Here is a 17,286-nt window from a genome sequence, read left to right on the forward strand (position 1 = left end):
TCGAATAAGTATGGAATCTAGCAAACATGAAAAACGTCAGGCCAGAGATCAGGCCACATCATGATTCGTGTCCCCAACACTCAAGAAATCACTGATGCTGGCCAGGGAACAAGTCATACATCTTAAGCTGTACTCATTTAGGTGTGGACTTTTTTATTTTTTTACATATACACATTTCTTAAGGGTGAGCATATTTTAAATGTCATTATTTGTAAGATGGCTAACTAGCTAGTTTGCTATCTAGCTGCTAGCTACACCGCTAACAGTCGTGTACTGTAGCTAGCTCTCTTGCATCTCCCGCCCGACATATTGATAACTAGCTTGCTAGGAAGCTAGCTAACGTTACTGTAGAAAAATGTACAGGTACTCTACTAGTGAACGTTATCTTTGACAAGCATGTAACTGTAAACTCTATAGCTATGGCTATCTAGCAATCACATTGCATACTGTTTGTGTTTAGAATATCAATATCTTTCTCGTGCCAGATCGGTTAGTCTAATTTAGTTAAGCTAGCCTACCTAGGTTGAGGTATTTGTTCGACCTAGACGCTAACTAGCTAGCTACATATGTCAGTGGGTATCGAACATTTCCTCTGACGTTATGGGGCTAATTTGTGATAATGTACACTTTATAACGTTCGTCCAGGATCAACTCTCCCAACTACTGTACTGTAGATTTGTATAGCCAGACTCGTTGTCAGTCGTAAGCAGACTCACTTCAGCTAGTTAGATTTGTATCTTCTCGAAATATTGACCGATTACTTTGAACTAACTAGCTCGTGAAGACGACATACAGGAAGTTCAAGGCATGACGAATTTTAAAGCCATGGGGGTTTTCGAGGCTTTCGCATGCTTTGTTGAGTCAGGAGCACATGAAGCCTGAAAAGTAATTTTCACCTGTTTAACGTTATACAAATTCACGATGTGAATTGTCTCGTCTTTATTTGAGTAGTTAATGAGTGAGTAACTTAATGAACATGTATGTTTGGACGTATTCTTACTGTATGCAAGGCCTACGACAAAAAACGGTTTTGACAATGATACAATTATACCCCGAGAAGGCCTAAACATGTTAAGTAGCAAGCTAACTAACTTTTAAAATGACATATTGTGTTGACAGAGACCAGGACCTAAAGAAACAGGTGAACATGTCAACCCTGTGTCAGGACCGAAGCAGTCGCTGGCAGGATATTGAGAATGGGCTGCAGTTCATCCAGTGAGTATAATCAGGACTCCCCAGTCCAAGTCAGTGTACCTAGGGAATGTTGATTGGTTGAGCGCATTGGGAAATCAGGCTACAGAGCTGTTGTCAGCCACCAAGGGCTGGTCTTAGGGGAAGAGAATAACAATTAATTTTTGCAGGAGACAGCCTAAGTGTTTGCATAGTGGTAACTGCCTCGAACTGTACAACAAGTCAGATGTTGTTGAGCTATTTCTGGATCTTGTGCCTCAATGTGAGTAATATTGAAATTGTATTATTTTGGAAAAGATTACTCTATGATGTCCTTGAATGGTGTAACACTTGAATGTTTTCAGTGTCAACGGAAGGAGCTCTAAGTTTGAACTTGTTTGTTTCTAGGTCAACTCTGCCCTATCCTGGAACTCAGGAACGATATGAGGTGATTATGCAATCAACCCAAATGGCAGCACCTACATTAATGACATATGAAGCTCAGAATGCACCTCTTATTTGGGTATTTAGAAGTTGAATTTGTTTTTTCAGGTGTTCATTCAGGACCTTGTGAGGAATCTGTTTGGTGAAGGAAATGACGTGTTCAATGAAGGGGAATGGATGCGGTCTATAGAAATGTACACTGAGGCCTTGAGCATAGCAGAATATGCAGATTCGGAAGACATCAGTGTACCTACTGGAACGTTGGAAAAGCTGTATGCCAATCGAGCTGCTGCTTACTTGAACATAGTACCGGTAAGTCAGGTTTAAGAAAGTGGTGTGTTTTGTCTTACATTTATGAATGAAGTATTATTTATTCTCTGTTCAAAAAGTGGTATAATTTGGGAATTTTATTTCAGGGTCTGCATGATGAAGCATTAGTAGACTGTGAGAAAGCTCTTCAATTGAATGAGGGAAACCATAGAGCTCTTTATAGGAAAGCCAGAGCCTTGAAAGAGCTGGGCAGGCATAAAGAGGCCTATGAGGCTGTAGCGAAGTGCTCCCTTGCAGTGCCTCAGGTGAGACCGCAGAGAAAATACACCACGTAATTTTTTGTTGTTGTAGATTGTTCCCTTTATTGTCCTAAGTTCATAATCCTTATTGTCAATATGTGATTGTTTTTTTCAGGATCCCAATGTCATACGATTGACTCAGGACCTGGCCAAAATGTTGGGATTGAAAATCCGTAAAGCCTATGTCAGGAGTAAGGTGAGGGTGTACTGTGTGGAGTATGAATTATGGCACATGGGCTACTTCAGTATGTGGCTTAGTATCTAACCTTGAGATATTTCTTTCAACAGCCTGCCTTAAATGTTTTACCTGGATCGAGCTATTCAGGTGCATCCAATGACAAGGTAAAGGGAGTTCCATGTCTTTGTGGGAATTCCCACACAAGACAGATTACTTGCACCAAGTGAACGTGGTGTACCAGCAAGTAAAGGTGTTAAGATAATTCTTTTGATTTGTTTCAGTCTCATGGATCTACATCTGTGGAAGATATAGAAATTGGTAAGACATTCTGTGATTTAGTTTGAGTAATTTACTTGTGTTTTGTATACACTGAGTGGAATGGTAGAAACCATGTTTGATATGTGTTTGATCCCATTCCATTAGCGCCGTTATGAGCCGTCCTCCCCTCAGCAGCCGCCACTGTTTTTAAGCCTTGAGATGATTGCGACATGGATTGTGAATGTGTGCATTCAGAGGGTGAATGGAAAAGACAAAATATTTAAGTCCCTTTGAACAGGGTATGGTAGTAGGTGCCAGGCTCACCGGTTTGTGTGAAGAACTGCAGCGCTGCTGGATATTTCACGCTCAATAGTTTCCCGTGTGTATCAAGAATGGTCCACCACCCAAAGGACATTCAGCCAACTTGACACAACTGTGGGACGCCTTGGAGTCAACATGGGCCAGCATCCCTGTGGAATGCTTTCGACACCTTTTAGAGTCCATGGCCTGACGATTTGAGGCTGTTCTAAAAACAAAAGGGGAGGTGCGCAACTCTATATTAGGAAGGTTTTTCCAAATGTTTGGTTTACTCTGTGTATATTTCTACCATGAGGTTGGAATAATACTGTAAAATTATTTGTGAAAATTATAATGCCCTTTTAGTGTAAGAGCTGTTTGAAAAGTCTGCCTGAAATTTCAGGCTGTTTTGGTGGGATGGATTTTTGGACTGCCTTGCTAAATTAGTTAATAGACCAATAGATGGGTTGGCTGACATCACGTAAATGATGCACGTGCATTGACATGGCTGGAAGGGGTGCGTTGTTATGATTCTGAACGGTCTGATGGCTAGTAACAATGACAAGAAGCTGCCATGTGTGGAATTGTAGTAAGCTCGCTTCAACTCACTGTATGTTGTTATTGATACCATGTCTTGTTTTGACTGTCATATCTATGCTGATATGGCGCAAATTTCCTAGCTAGCTAACCAACAACTGTAACAATGTATACTGAGCAAAAATATAAACGCATCGTACAACAATTTCAAAGATTTTACCGAGTTACAGTTCATATAAAGGAAATCAGTCAATTGAAATAAATAATTTGGGCCCTAATCTATGGATTTCACATGACTGGTCAGGGGTGCGGTCAGCATGCCAATTGCACACTCCCTCAAAACTTGAGACATATGTGTTGTGTGACACAACATGGCCTGTTATTGTCCCCAGCAACAAGGTGCACCTGTGAAATGATCATGCTGTGTAATCAGCTTCTTGATATGCCACCTGTCAGGTGGATGGGTTATCTTGGCAAAGAAGGAATGCTCACTAACAAGGATGTAAACAAATTTGTGAGAGAAGCTTTTTGTGCATATGGAACATTTCTGGGATTTTTTTTAGTTCAGCTCATGAAACATGGGACCAACACTTTACATGTTGCATTTTATATATTTGGTCAGTGTATTTGAGACAATTGCTCCTTGTGCAAATGTATTTGTTTTCAATTAACATTTTGTGTCAAAATAAGCCAACCCTGTCTGTTTTGCCCCATAGTTGCACACGCATCAGTTTTGTTGATTAACAACCAACCCATCCATAAGAGAGATTTCCAAACCTCTGCCAATAACAGCAATTTTTTCTTTCACATTTCCACTCCCCACTCAGACCACTCCCAGACATTCCTAGCGAAATTCTTAGTTGAGAAATTGCTGTTTGCGAAGAAGTTATTTTAATTGAAAACAATCACAGTAAGTTACTTAGTTGTTACCCAGAAATTATTTGATGAGAGAAAAACGGCTGCATTGGACCTTTTAAAGGGGGAAGGTCTTGTTGCAAAAAATAATATTTTTGCACTTTCCCATCTGTGTTGTAGAAGTGAATCAGCCCCCTCAGGAAACTGATGGTCCAGACCCAGCCCCCCCGAACCTAGACCCATTGGCCGCCATGAAGGTGCACCCCCCTCTGAATGAGAGAATAGAAGCTGAGTCCCCCCCTGTCAGCATCATCCCTTCGGTCTCGCCTGTTGAGGTTCACACCCCAGAGCCCATTCATGTTCTGGTGCCCCTGCCTATGCCCATTTCCATGCCTATGCCTACGTTGGTCAATGGTGCCAGAGCCAGCCCTACGCAGTCTTACCATTTGCCAATGCAAAAGTCTCGCCCGGACTTCGATGCGGAAATTATTGGAGATGACCTGGATGATCTGCTGGACCAAGCTGGCCCCGGGCCCACAGAATCTCCCTTGGTAGGTTCATGGGAGATTGCTGCTAATGTAGGAAAAATGTTTTTATTTATAAAATAAAAAAAATGCACATTCAATTATAGTTCTTTATCTGTTTTTGTTTTAAATGTGGCCTTTTCACTATCATGTTAAAGCATTATCTAATGTAGAGTGTATTGTTCTCTCTCCTCTAGATCATCCCCACCATGAAGGGCCCTATCCCTTTTCCAACCAGTGCCCCTTCAAATTCCATGTCTAGTCCTTTCCTTATGCCATCTCACATGAACCCCTTTATGCATGTGACATCACAGTGCACAGTGACTCTGCCTCCTCCCTACCACAAGCCACAAGCCAGCGGGTACTCTTTAGGTCTGGACACCTTCGGGGTCTCCTCTCCATTGGATTCACTGGATAGTCTCTCCATGTCAGAACCTCAGACAGGTATGCAAGGAGTTGCATACAGCCAGTTTAACGGTAATACCTCTCGAATGTGTTGAATATTTGTTACTGTCCTTATATCTTATATTTGGGGCGGCACGTAGCCTAGCTCTTGAGAGCCAGTAACCAGTAAGCTGGTTCGAATCCCGAGATGACTAGGTGAAAAATCTGTCCATATGCCCTTGAGCAAGGCACTTAACCATAATTGCTCCTGTAAGTCGCTCTGGATAAGAGTGTGCTAAAAGACTAAAATGTAAATAACTTCATATTGGATAGTGGAATCTCAATGGTTAACAAATTTGGATTTTGACAAACCAATCAACTGAAATTTGATTTTTTGTTATTTACTTTTCATAAACTTTTTGTCAATGTTGTCTCTGATTTGTATTTTTACCCCCCCCCCTAGGATATAGTCAGCATCCATTCATGCAGGTGAGTCTAGCTTGTCTAGTCTTCATGTCCCACTGATATTTTCACAACAGTACCTTGCGTTCATATGTTTGTTGATATTGACATTTGTTTCCCCTCCAGTTGACTGACCATGATAAGCCAATGGGAATGGCCCTGGGGATGCCAGATGTAACCCCCCTCCCTGCAATTGTGGATCTGGCCAAAAATCCCCTGGCTGATACTCATGAATTCAAACAGGCATGCTCAAACTGCTATGTCAAAACTGGTAAGAACATGCTTTATGTAATATAAACGTAACATGCAACAATTTCAAAGATTTACAGTTCATTCAAGGAAATCAGTCAATGGAAATAAATGATTTAGGCCCTAATCTATGGATTTCACATGACTGGGCAGGGGTTTATTTCAGCTCATGAAACATGGGACCAACACTTTACATGTTGCGTTTTATATTTTTGTTCACTGTATATGAATACATCTATTTTGCTTATTGTGCGACATCATCTAAGAGTATGAAACTGGGTTGATGTATGGCACATGATAATTATTGTATGTGAAAGCTCATGTTGATATCCTATCACTAGGACTTGGAGTGTTGGATTTCACACTCTATACCGAAGAGCACAAATGCAAGAAGGACATATTACTTGGAAGGGTAAAAAATCAACAAGACAAGTCATGGAAGCTGATCAGACCCAGACCGACAAAATCCCAGTATGTTGGACCATACTACATCTGCAAAGGTAAGCCTTGAAAATACTATTACAATAATACTACTACTACTCCAATACTACTACAATGTGCTTCACGGTCCGTCTGTGCCAGTGTTCAGCTGCCTATAGGGATTATTAACTAAAACGATGACCTTGTAGATGTTGCCATTGGAGAGGGGTGCAGGTACCCTGGTCACTGCACATTTGCCTACTGCCAAGAGGAGATTGACGTTTGGTCCCTGGAGCGCAAAGGCTTCATCTGCAGAGACTTTCTCTTTGATCCATTTGGGCCCACCAGTAAGATCAATCTGACTGTCCCGAAGATCCTACAGGAGCATCACGGGATATTCATGTTCCTCTGCGGGGTAAGTTGGGCGTTTTAATGGGAGGGGGGGAAAAAGTGATATGTTCCTTCTGTAATGGGGTGTCTTCATTGATACGTCTGTCTTATTGCATTGCCATTGTTGTGCTAGAGCATCAAGGGTGCACAACTCTGGTTCTTGAGTGATGTAGTGGATGCTAGGTTTTGCCTTTTAATCAGCCCAGAATAATAGTGTGTGGACTCTAGACAATCAAAATGATATTAAGTGTCAGCGAGAAATGAAAACCAGCAGGACTGAGGACATCTGAGTGGAGCACCACTGTGTTATAGAGAGAAGGCTTGACTTGAAGTTCCGCTGACCTGACTTTAACCACATCTTGTATCCTCATTCTTCTCACGAGCAATAGAATTCCACGGTAACAATGATGCTGAGACTACGATTCTTTTCTGTTTTAAACGTATGCCAGACAAAAAAACAATTATTGCCAAGTTAAACCATACAAATCTATGCACTAGAACAACGTTTTACCAATTTCCACTTACTTGAAGAGCAGTGCAGATACAAAGTTTGGTAACAGAATTACGGTTTGTTGTTTTTGCGGTCATTCTGTTACCGTGGAATAACCCTAATACAACACTAACGTTGACTGTCACATTACTGCCTCTGGTATAACCTTCAGCGTCAGTTTTATGAGTGGGAGCTGTGCCCTTTATTAAAACCTGTACTGTGTGTAGTGTCCTGTAAGAGTTGTTCATCCCTCTAATGTATCTGGTCTGATCTCCAGGTGTGTTTTGATCACAAACCCAGAATAATCAGCAAAACCAATAAGGACAACCCATCTCTTTGCTCTCACCCTGTAACAAAACATGCCTTTGAAGATCAGAAGTAAGCCATTTCACTTGTTTACACATGCTGAGAGATGCAGAGGTTTTTAAGTGAATTAAGCAGCGGTCTACCTTGTAACTGATGGTTTGTGGCTGACCGCTCTGGTTCCTTTAGTAATTAAAAACTTTCTTATATTGTAAGAATGTTCATTTTGGAAACACATTCGACTAAACATTGTGTATAGTTTTGTGGCATAACTGCATGTGAATTCAAACAGACTTTTTTTCTCTGAATCTTAATTTTGTGAAGAATGTAGGTGTGTTTTTTGAGTTTTGGCAACTGCATTTTTTGTTGTTGTGTTAAGCCCACTAGTGTATATTGTAACATGATTCTATGCTCTGCACAGTGGGGTTGTGAGCTTGATATGAGTTGTTGTGCTTTTCAGGTGCCTGGTCCACATTCTGAGGGAGAACACTGTGCGCTACTCCAAAATCCGTCCGTACAGTCCGCAGAACCAGATGGACATCTGTCGGCATGAGGTGCGCTACGGCTGCGTGCGGGAAGACGAGTGCTTCTATGCCCACAGCCTGATCGAGCTGAAGGTGTGGATGATGCAGCACCAGCTAGGTAAGATGACTTTTCCCAGTTTTAAGATGGTGCCGTAGCTCACAGCCGTAGCTCATGGACATGGCAGCTCTGCTTCTAGCTCCTAAGCAACTTTTCAGTATTTTGTTTTTGTGCGTGTTATTTCTTACATTATTAGCCCAGAACATTTTTATTATTTAACATTTTTGTTATTACATACAGCCGGAAAGAGTTTCTTATTTTTTTTAAGGACCTTCTTGTAACTTTTGTGGGTTTTCTAAGTGAACATCCCTCTTAAAACTCTTTGCAATCTGTTTATGATCATATAGGCATCACTCCTGAAAATATAGTCCATGAGGCCGGTAGGTTTTGGAACATGGAGGCAGGCTCCCAAGGCTCCCTGGTAAACAGTCATTGTACACAACACTATATTCAGAACATGCTTTATTTCCTAAATGTATTTCTAATGTTCATTTGACTGCAGATTTTCCACATGACCTGACACAAACCATTTATTTTGTGTCTTTCCAGCAATTCAACACACCACTGAAGAGGTTTGGACCCCCAAATCTGAAGATGCAGTTTGTGTGTGGGCAGTGTTGGCGAAATGGCCAAGTTAGTGAGGCAGACAAGAACAAGAAGTACTGCGCTGCCAAAGCCAGGCATTCGTGAGTAGTTCTCTCCCCTGAAACCATTTCAGGATAATTTGAATAATGAAGCCTGGTCAGCATAGTGAATTTCATCTGACCTGTGTTGCAGGTGGTCAAAAGACAAACGAGTGGTGCTGGTGAGTTCCATCGAACGCAAGAAGTGGACAACGATCCGCCCTCTCCCAACAAAGAAGCCCATCCCGTCTCAGTTTGAGGTAGGACTAGGAGGGTTGCAAATGCTCCTAGAGCAACTGGTCTGACCACATACTCAGCTGACTCGTATGGGAGTCTCCCAGAGAGGATCATGTTTTGTCCTCGTGTAAAGTGCTTATGTTTTGTGTGTGTGTGTTTTACTTACAGATTTGTATGCACGTGTCTACTGGCAAAAAGTGCCAGTACATCGGAAACTGCACATTTGCACACAGCACAGAGGAAAGGGACCTGTGGACATACATGAAAGAGAACAACAGTGAGTTCATGTTACAGATGGACTGTAAGCATTTGTACAGCAGTTCATGCCTGTGTGATGTACAATTAATGTATTATGGTGAGTAATACAAACTTAATCAGATACTAAACTGTGTGTGTCCTTTTAGTTCCTGACATGGAGCAGCTGTATGAGCACTGGCTGCAGTCTCAGAAGCCTGGCTGGAGCGAGGAGGCCTCCAACAGCGCCATCAAGGAGAACGGGAAGCAGATCCACATGCCCACAGACTATGCTGAGGAGGTGGTAAGCAATCTCTGTTTTAACCACGCCCAGGTGGTTATATGACCGTCAACATGCTGTAAGTGTCATGCTAATATCATCTTGATGATATCTGTTATGCTAGGCTGGCAACCACTGTTGGCTTTGTGGTAAGAACTGCAACAGTGACCGGCAGTGGCAGCAGCACATCACCTCAGAAAAACACAGAGAGAAAGTGTTTAACTCTGAAGACGATCAGAACTGCTGGCAGTATCGCTTCCCCACTGGCACCTTCAGAGTTTGCGAGAGGTAAGGTTTCTATGCTTATTCAACGTTTATTTAGGTCACTGGTGCCTAATTTGGTTACTGGAAATGGTGTTATTGGTGACTGACATTTCTGATACTGCATCCATTTCCACAGATACCTTAAAGGCACTTGCACAGAGGAGGAGTTGTGTAAACTGGCTCATGGAAACGAGGAACTAAAGGAATGGACGGAGCGCAGGGAGTTCCTTTTGATGAAACTGGCCAAAGCAAGAAAAGACCATCTTATAGCCCCAAATGACAATGACTTTGGCAAATATAGTTTTCTGCTTAAAGACATAAAGTAATGATTTGATGACCATGATTATGTTGGGATGCAATATATTTTGCAGTGTTAAGTAAAAGAGGTACAGGTTCAGGTTAGCCTTTGGGAGGCTCTAGTCTACCATTAAGAGGAGAGATGCAGATCACAGCTTGATTTTAATGGAAAGTACAAAGTTGGCCATGTGTTCCAAATGATCAGAGCTGTGTTCCTTTTATCACAGATAAAGAGATGCACCATTGCCTTTTACGTAAACGTAGCAATCATTGACGCGTCACAAAGATTGCTTGTCATGAAATGGATTGATGACCTGTTCAGAGAAGCCAAAGCATGGGTAGACACTATCAGACTAGCTCTTATGTCAAAAGGTGACTTAAAAGGCTTGTTTTGTAGGAGTTTTTAAGAAAGGTTCTTATGACGTCTCCTTTTTGTTTTATACGATTCATACGTCTGAAGATTGGAATGTTTGAAATGGAATTCTGCGTCCATTCACAAATTATGTTCATGTAGGTCTTTTTCATTATTTCCATAATTTGTTGCATTTATGCCTGTTGGTTTTGGAAGATGCTGACCGACCAAAATAAAATCTTGATTTCTTGTTGCAAGAATTGATTTTGTACTTGTTCATCAATGTAGCCGCCTAAAAAATGTAGGTTGACATTCTATGCAATGTGCTTAGTTGTCATGAAGTCTAAAATGGAAGAACTTTAACAAAGTTTCATCAGTGGTTGCATGTGGTATGAAGAATACCATGGTTTGTGGGATGACGAATAGTTGAGTTCCTGCCTGACTACATTGCAGATGCATGCCAGATCTTACAATTCCTGGATAGGTATTTTACGTATCAGCTAACCACACACTATATATACACAACAGTTTGGACACGCCTTCAAATTGGTGTATTTGACTATTTCAGCCACACCCGTTGCTGACAGGTGTGTAAAATTGAGCACACAGCCATGTAATCTACATAGGTAAACATTGGCAGTAGAATGGCCTTACTGAAGAGCTCAGTGACTGTCAACGTGGCACGGTTATAGGCTGCCACCTTTCCAGCAAGTCAGTTAGTCAAATTTCTGCCCTGCTAGAGCTGCCCCGGTCAACTGTAAGTTGGAAACTTCTAGGAGCAACAACAGCTCAGCCCCAAAGTGGCAGGCCACACAAGCTCACAAAATGGGATCAACGAGTGCTGAAGCACATAGCTTGTAAAAAATGATCTATCCTGGCCTGCAACGCTCACTACCAAGTTCCAAACTGCCTCTGGAAGCAACGTCAGCACAAGAACTGTTCGCCGGGAGCTTCATGAAATGGGTTTCCATGGCCGAGCAGCCGCACACAAGCCTAATATCACTATGCACGATGCCAAGCGTCGGTTGGAGTGGTGTAAAGCTCGCCGCCATTGGACTCTGGAGCAGTGGAAACTCGTTCTCTGGAGTGATGAATCACTCTTCACCACCTAAGAGTCCGACTGACAAATCTGGGCTTGGTGGATCCCAGGAGAACACTAAATCTTGGCTGATTTCTTTTGATTTTCCCATTATGTCAAGCAAAGAGGCACTGAGTTTGAAGGTAGGCTTTGAAATACATCCACAAATACACCTCCAATTGACTCAAATGATGTGAATTAGCCTATCAGCAGCTTCTAAAGCCATGACATTTTCTGGAATTTTCAAAGCTGTTTAAAAGGCACAGTCATCTTAGTGTTTGATAACTTCTGACCCACTGGAAATGTGATACAGTGAGTGAAATAATCTGTCTGTAAACAATTGTTACTTGTGTCATGCACAAAGTAGATGTCCTAACCGACTTGCCAAAACTATAGTTTGTTAACAAGAAATTTGTGGAGTGGTTGAAAAACAAGGTTTAATGACTCCAAACTAAGTGCATGTAAACTTCTGACTTCAGCTGTAGGTGTTCCTTTTGTCCAGGTGGGAAAGGGCAGAGCAGTGTGGAGTGTAATAGAGATTGCATCACCTGTGGATCTGTTGGTGCGGTATGCAAATTGAAGTGAGTCTAGGGTTTCTTGGATAGTGGTGTTGATGTGAGCCATGACCAGCCTTTCAAAGCATTTCATGGCTACAGAGTGCTATGGGTCGGTAGTCATTTAGGCAGGTTACCTTAGTGTTCTTGGACACAGGGACGATGGTGGTCTGCTTGAAATATGTTGGTATTACAGACTCAGAGGTTGAAAATGTCAGTGAAGACACTTGCCAGTTGGTCAGCGCATGCTCGGAGTACACGTCCTGGTAATCCATCAGGCCCCTGTGAATGTTGACCTGTTTAAAGGTCTTACTCACATCGGCTGCGGAGAGCATGATCAAACAGTCATCCGGACCAGGACCAGATGATGCTCTCATGCATGTTTCAGTGTTACTTGCCTCGAAGTGAGCATAGAAGTTATTTAGCTCATCTGGTAGGATATACACTCAGCAAAAAAAGAAACATCCTCTCACTGTTAACTGCGTTTATTTTCAGCAACTTATCATGTGAAAATATTTGTTTGAACATAACAAGATTCAACAACTGATTTATAATTGAACACTTTTATGAAGGTTTTACACTATTGTGGAGAGATGTACTGCTGGGATTCTTTACCTACGATAGGAATAAGATGAAATATTTTTATGTAATTAATGTCATTATTCTTTTGGCCAAATGTCATATTCACAAATGTAAATTTACAAACAAAAAACACATTTTGTTACCCTACAAAAAGAAATTGAACTGTATTTTAAGACAATTAAATACTCTACTAACAAAAAAGCTGTTAGTACAGCATACATACACTGTTAATTATAAGTGTATGTATGTCCCTTAAGGTCTTTGTGTAATGTGATATTGTACCCCCTAGCTCAATTGTCCATTGTATATAATCTATATATACTTGTGTTCCCTCAACAACAACAAAAACTATGATAAAAGCTAGCTGGCTGCAAATAAATCGCAATGAAAATGCACTGAAACCTCTGGGAAAAATAGACTTTGATGATTGTAATTTAGCACTTACCTAGAAAAGATGGAAAGAGGAATTCAATTTGTACATGCTCTTACAATGAGAGAAAAACCTGAGGATTACAAAGTGAAGCTACTGTATTATCTCATTGGGGAAAAAGGCAGAGAGATTTGTGAGACCCTATGTGTGGGCAGTACAACAATCTCTCTGTTGAGGAAGTAATTGCAGCACTAGATGCATTTTCTTGATCCCAAGAAATGAAACAATTGAGAGATATTTTTTTCATGCGAAGTCAGGGCCAAGATGAGAGTTTAGACAAATATCTCGCTGAATTGAGGACTCTAGTGGCCATCTGCAACTTTGGAGTAATCACAGACTCTCTTATCAGGGACAGGATTCTGTGTGGCACGTGTGACCCACACTTAAGAGAGCGCTTACTCAGAGAGACTAATCTAAGTTTAGAGAAATGCATACATATTGGAAGAGCTGCAGAACTGTCCAGAGAGAGAGAGCTAAAGTCATAAATGTGCAGTGCCCTGTAGCAGTGCATGCAGTAACACAAAAAGAAAGACCGAGAGGGAGAGGAGACCCTACAGAGGGACAGAGCATTATACAATGCAGATACTGTGGACGGACACATAAGAGAAAAAAGGAAATATGCCCTGAATATGGACAAAAATGTAAATCCTGTGGAAAAAACAATCACTTCTCTATAGTTTGCAAAGGGACAGGGACCAGCAAGAGAAACAGAGACCTGGCAATGGAAAATGTGTCAGCTGACTCAGAGAGCGGTGAGGATATTCTCTGCATCACACTAGGGACAAAGTCAGAGAGCATCAATGTGGTGCAAGAGAAAAAAACACAGACCCCAATGCAGCTCTCTGTAATGTTATCCCTGCAAACCTCACAAAAGCCAGTCACCTAGAGTCCTGCAGTCAGGTATTGGTGATGTATAACAAGAGTACTCTGACGCCACTGGGGAAGTGCACACTTAAAATGATCAATCCACACAATAAGAAAACCTACCGAGTTGAGTTCATCGTAGTCAACAAGAATGTGCACAGGCCCATTCTAGGCAGTAAGGCTATCCAGGCAATGGAGTTGATTACTGTGCAGCATCACAACATCCTGACCATTGAGAAAACAACAGGATCCTGGACTCAATAGCAAATTAAACAGGAGTTCTCTGATGTATTCCAGGGAGATGGATGCTTACCCGGCAAAATGAAGCTGGAAGTGGATGAGCGAGTGGAGCCCATCCAGCTGCCAAAGAGAAGAGTGCCAGTAGCACTATATAAACCACTCAAAGAGGAGCTCAGTGGTCTAGAGAAAAGAAGGATGATAAAAGCAGTTGAAAAAAAGCACAGATTGGATTAGCAGCCTGATTGTAGTGAAGAAACCATCTGGAAAACGAAGAGTGTGTATTGATCCGAAACCTCTCAACAAGGCGCTAATGAGAAGCCATTACCCACTTCCCAGTAATTGAAGACGTGCTGCCAGATCTGAACAGAGCACGCGTGTTCTCTGTTTGCGATGTAAAAAAAATATTTTTGCATGTGGAACTGGAGGAGGAGTCCAGCTATCTCACCACGTTCTCTACTCCCATGAGACGCTACAGATGGCTGCTCCTGCCAATGGGAATCAGTCCAGCCCCAGAGATCTTTCAGAGGAAGTTGAACCAGGCAATGGAAGGTCTTCCATGAGTCAAAATCATTGCAGATGACATCCTGATTGTGGGAGAAGGAGACAACGATGAAGCGGAGACTCTGGACCATGACGAAAACCTGAGAATGCTCCTGGACAGATGCAGGAAGCTCAATATCAAGCTGAATCCGGAGAAGCTGCAGCTCAGGCTGAAGGAAGTGCCCTACATTGGCCACCTGCTGACATCAGAGGAGTTGAAAGTGGGCCCAGGAAAAGTGACAGCCATCAAACAGATGCCTAGGCCTACAGATGTGCAGGGGGTGCAGTGCTTCCTGGGCATGGTAAATTACCTAGCCAAGTTCTGCAGCCACGCCACGGAGCTCTGCGAGCCACTGCGTCAGCAAGCACACAAGGACTCACTGTGGGAGTGGTCAGAGAGACATGAACAGGCTTTCAATAAAATCAGGGATACCATTGCACAGACCCCTGTGCTGAAATACTACAACCCCACAGAGCAGCTCGTAGTACAGTGTGATGCTTCAAAAAGTGGATTAGGAGCAGCCCTGATGCAGGTAGGACAACCAATAGCATATGCCAGCAGAGCCCCGACAGAGACTGAAATAGGTTATGCACAGATAGAGAAGGAGCTGCTTGCAGTGGTGTTTGGCACGGAGAGGTTCCACTAATTCACATATGGACAAATTGTGGAAGTGCAGTCCGATCACATGCCTCTAGAGAGCATCATGACAAAGCCTCTCCTCAGCGCAACAAAAAGACTACAGCGCATGCTCATGAGACTCCAAAACTACGAGGTCACTCTTCTTGGAAAACATGTGGTGAAGGCCGACACCCTGAGCAAGGCATACCTCACAGAACAAGACAACAGAGGCCCTGTGGATGTCGAAGTGGAATCAATCAATATGAAACACTACGTCCCTGTGTCAAGCGAGAGACTAAATTACATCCAGAGAGCCACTGAGCTGGAACGGGAGCTCCAGACACTGAAAAATGTGATCCTGCAGGAGTGGCCTGAAGAGAAAGGACATGCACCCTTGGAAGTAGCCATGTATTTTCACAACAGAGATGAGCTGAGTGTGCAAAATTGAGTTATCTTCAGAGGTGAGCGAGTCGTTGTGCCTACTGCCCTCAGGTCTGAGATAATGCAGAGAATCCATTCCTCACGCATAGGAACTGAGGGATGTCTGAGAAGAGCTTGCGGGTGTGTCTACTGGCCAGACATGAATGCACAGCTGAGAGCATACATGGCACAGTGTAGCACCTGAACTGCATGGGGTACGAAGCAGCAGAAAGAAACGTTGAGGCCACACGAAGCACCAAAGCATCCCTGGGAAAAAAATTGGTACTGACCTGTTCCAGTTCAACGACAGAGACTACATGGTCAGAGTTGATTATCTCTCCAACTTCTGGGAAGTGGACCATTTGGAGAACACAGTCGAAAACGGTCATTCGAAAACTGAAGACACACTTTGTGGAATCAATCAACGCTATGGGATACCTGACATCCTTTACACATACAATAGTCCCCAGTACTCTTCAGACGAGTTCTGAAGTTTCAGCAAGGCTTGGGACTTTACACACAAAACATTGTCTCCAGGATACCCGCAAAGTAATGGGAAGGTGGAATCGGCAGTGAAAACAGCCAAAAGACCTGGCCCTGCTGGATCACAGAAATACCCTTCACAAGGAACAGACAGCAGCCCTGAAATGGTGCTCATAGGAAGATGTACAAAGACACTACTTATAATGAGTGAAAATCTTCTGAGACCGGGGATGGAAAACTGTCAGCTGGAGAAGTTCAAAGAAAGACAGCAGAAACAGGCAAAGTACTACGACACCTCTGCTAAGGATCTCACAGAGCTGCAACGAGATGACAGGGTGAGAGTTCAGCCACTCACAGGACAGAAACAGTGGTGGCAGAGGGCCACAGTAGTCAGACCTGTGGAGCAAAGGTGAAGACAGAACAGGGACAAGTCTTCAGGAGGAACAGGCGACACCCGAGGAAGAGCAGAGAAATAGAGGAGGATGTCCCCACTGTTGAGGAGCCTGGCACAGAGCCGGTAAACAGAGCACCATCTGACGCCCAGCAGGGTGCTGAACACAACCTAGAGGTGGATGCTGGACCTCAACAAGAAGATCCAAAACATCTCAGGTCATGCACCTCCTGATGTAATCAACACTCCCCACACAAGGTCTGGTAGGGCCATCCGAAGACCTATACACCTGAAAGACTTTATAAAAAATAATAATAATTAATGGACAGTCAGAGACAGTAAACAAACATTCAGTTCACCTTTCAGAGTCTGCCTTTTGTAAAAAAAAATCATTATAAAAAAAAGAGAACATGTAGCAATTTTGATGTTACTCATATTGATGTTACACAGGAAACGGAAATCAGATGTTACTTACTTTATTCATGTGCGGGTTGACAACATGCCTAGTAAAGTTTGCTTAACTATATATCTTTGTCTGTCGTGACTACAACACAAAGCATATTGAAACAAGGACAATTACATTAAAGTGTCTAGTTTGAGAAACAGATGCCTCACAAGACCTCAACTGGCAGCTTCATTAAATAGTACCTGCAAAACACCAGTCTCAACGTCAACAGTGAAGAGGA

General features: G+C 42.6%; 1 protein-coding gene across 8 annotated transcripts; it reads left to right on the forward strand.

Annotated features, from left to right (window-relative positions):
• On the forward strand, window positions 1–10,659 carry LOC109898454 (zinc finger CCCH domain-containing protein 7A). 8 transcript variants are annotated; one of them, XM_031834094.1, is made up of 23 exons: window positions 1–184; window positions 1,120–1,215; window positions 1,579–1,618; window positions 1,723–1,926; window positions 2,031–2,189; window positions 2,299–2,379; window positions 2,472–2,525; window positions 2,643–2,679; window positions 4,489–4,859; window positions 5,030–5,276; window positions 5,680–5,705; window positions 5,805–5,949; window positions 6,269–6,427; window positions 6,557–6,762; window positions 7,505–7,605; window positions 7,991–8,172; window positions 8,460–8,533; window positions 8,662–8,798; window positions 8,890–8,995; window positions 9,141–9,249; window positions 9,377–9,510; window positions 9,611–9,774; window positions 9,887–10,659. In XM_031834094.1, the coding sequence occupies exons 2-23, from the start codon at window positions 1,148–1,150 to the stop codon at window positions 10,074–10,076; spliced, it is 2,994 nt and encodes a 997-aa protein (XP_031689954.1). In that variant the 5' UTR covers window positions 1–184; window positions 1,120–1,147; the 3' UTR covers window positions 10,077–10,659. The 8 variants fall into 8 exon arrangements, with proteins under 8 accessions (XP_031689954.1, XP_020349015.1, XP_020349016.1 ...); XM_020493426.2 differs by having other exon boundaries at window positions 12–141; window positions 5,030–5,309; XM_020493427.2 differs by having other exon boundaries at window positions 12–141.
• Window positions 10,660–17,286: the final 6,627 nt, after the last annotated feature.

This window comes from Oncorhynchus kisutch, linkage group LG10 (assembly GCF_002021735.2).
Source record: "Oncorhynchus kisutch isolate 150728-3 linkage group LG10, Okis_V2, whole genome shotgun sequence".
NCBI classification, from domain to species: domain Eukaryota; kingdom Metazoa; phylum Chordata; class Actinopteri; order Salmoniformes; family Salmonidae; genus Oncorhynchus; species Oncorhynchus kisutch.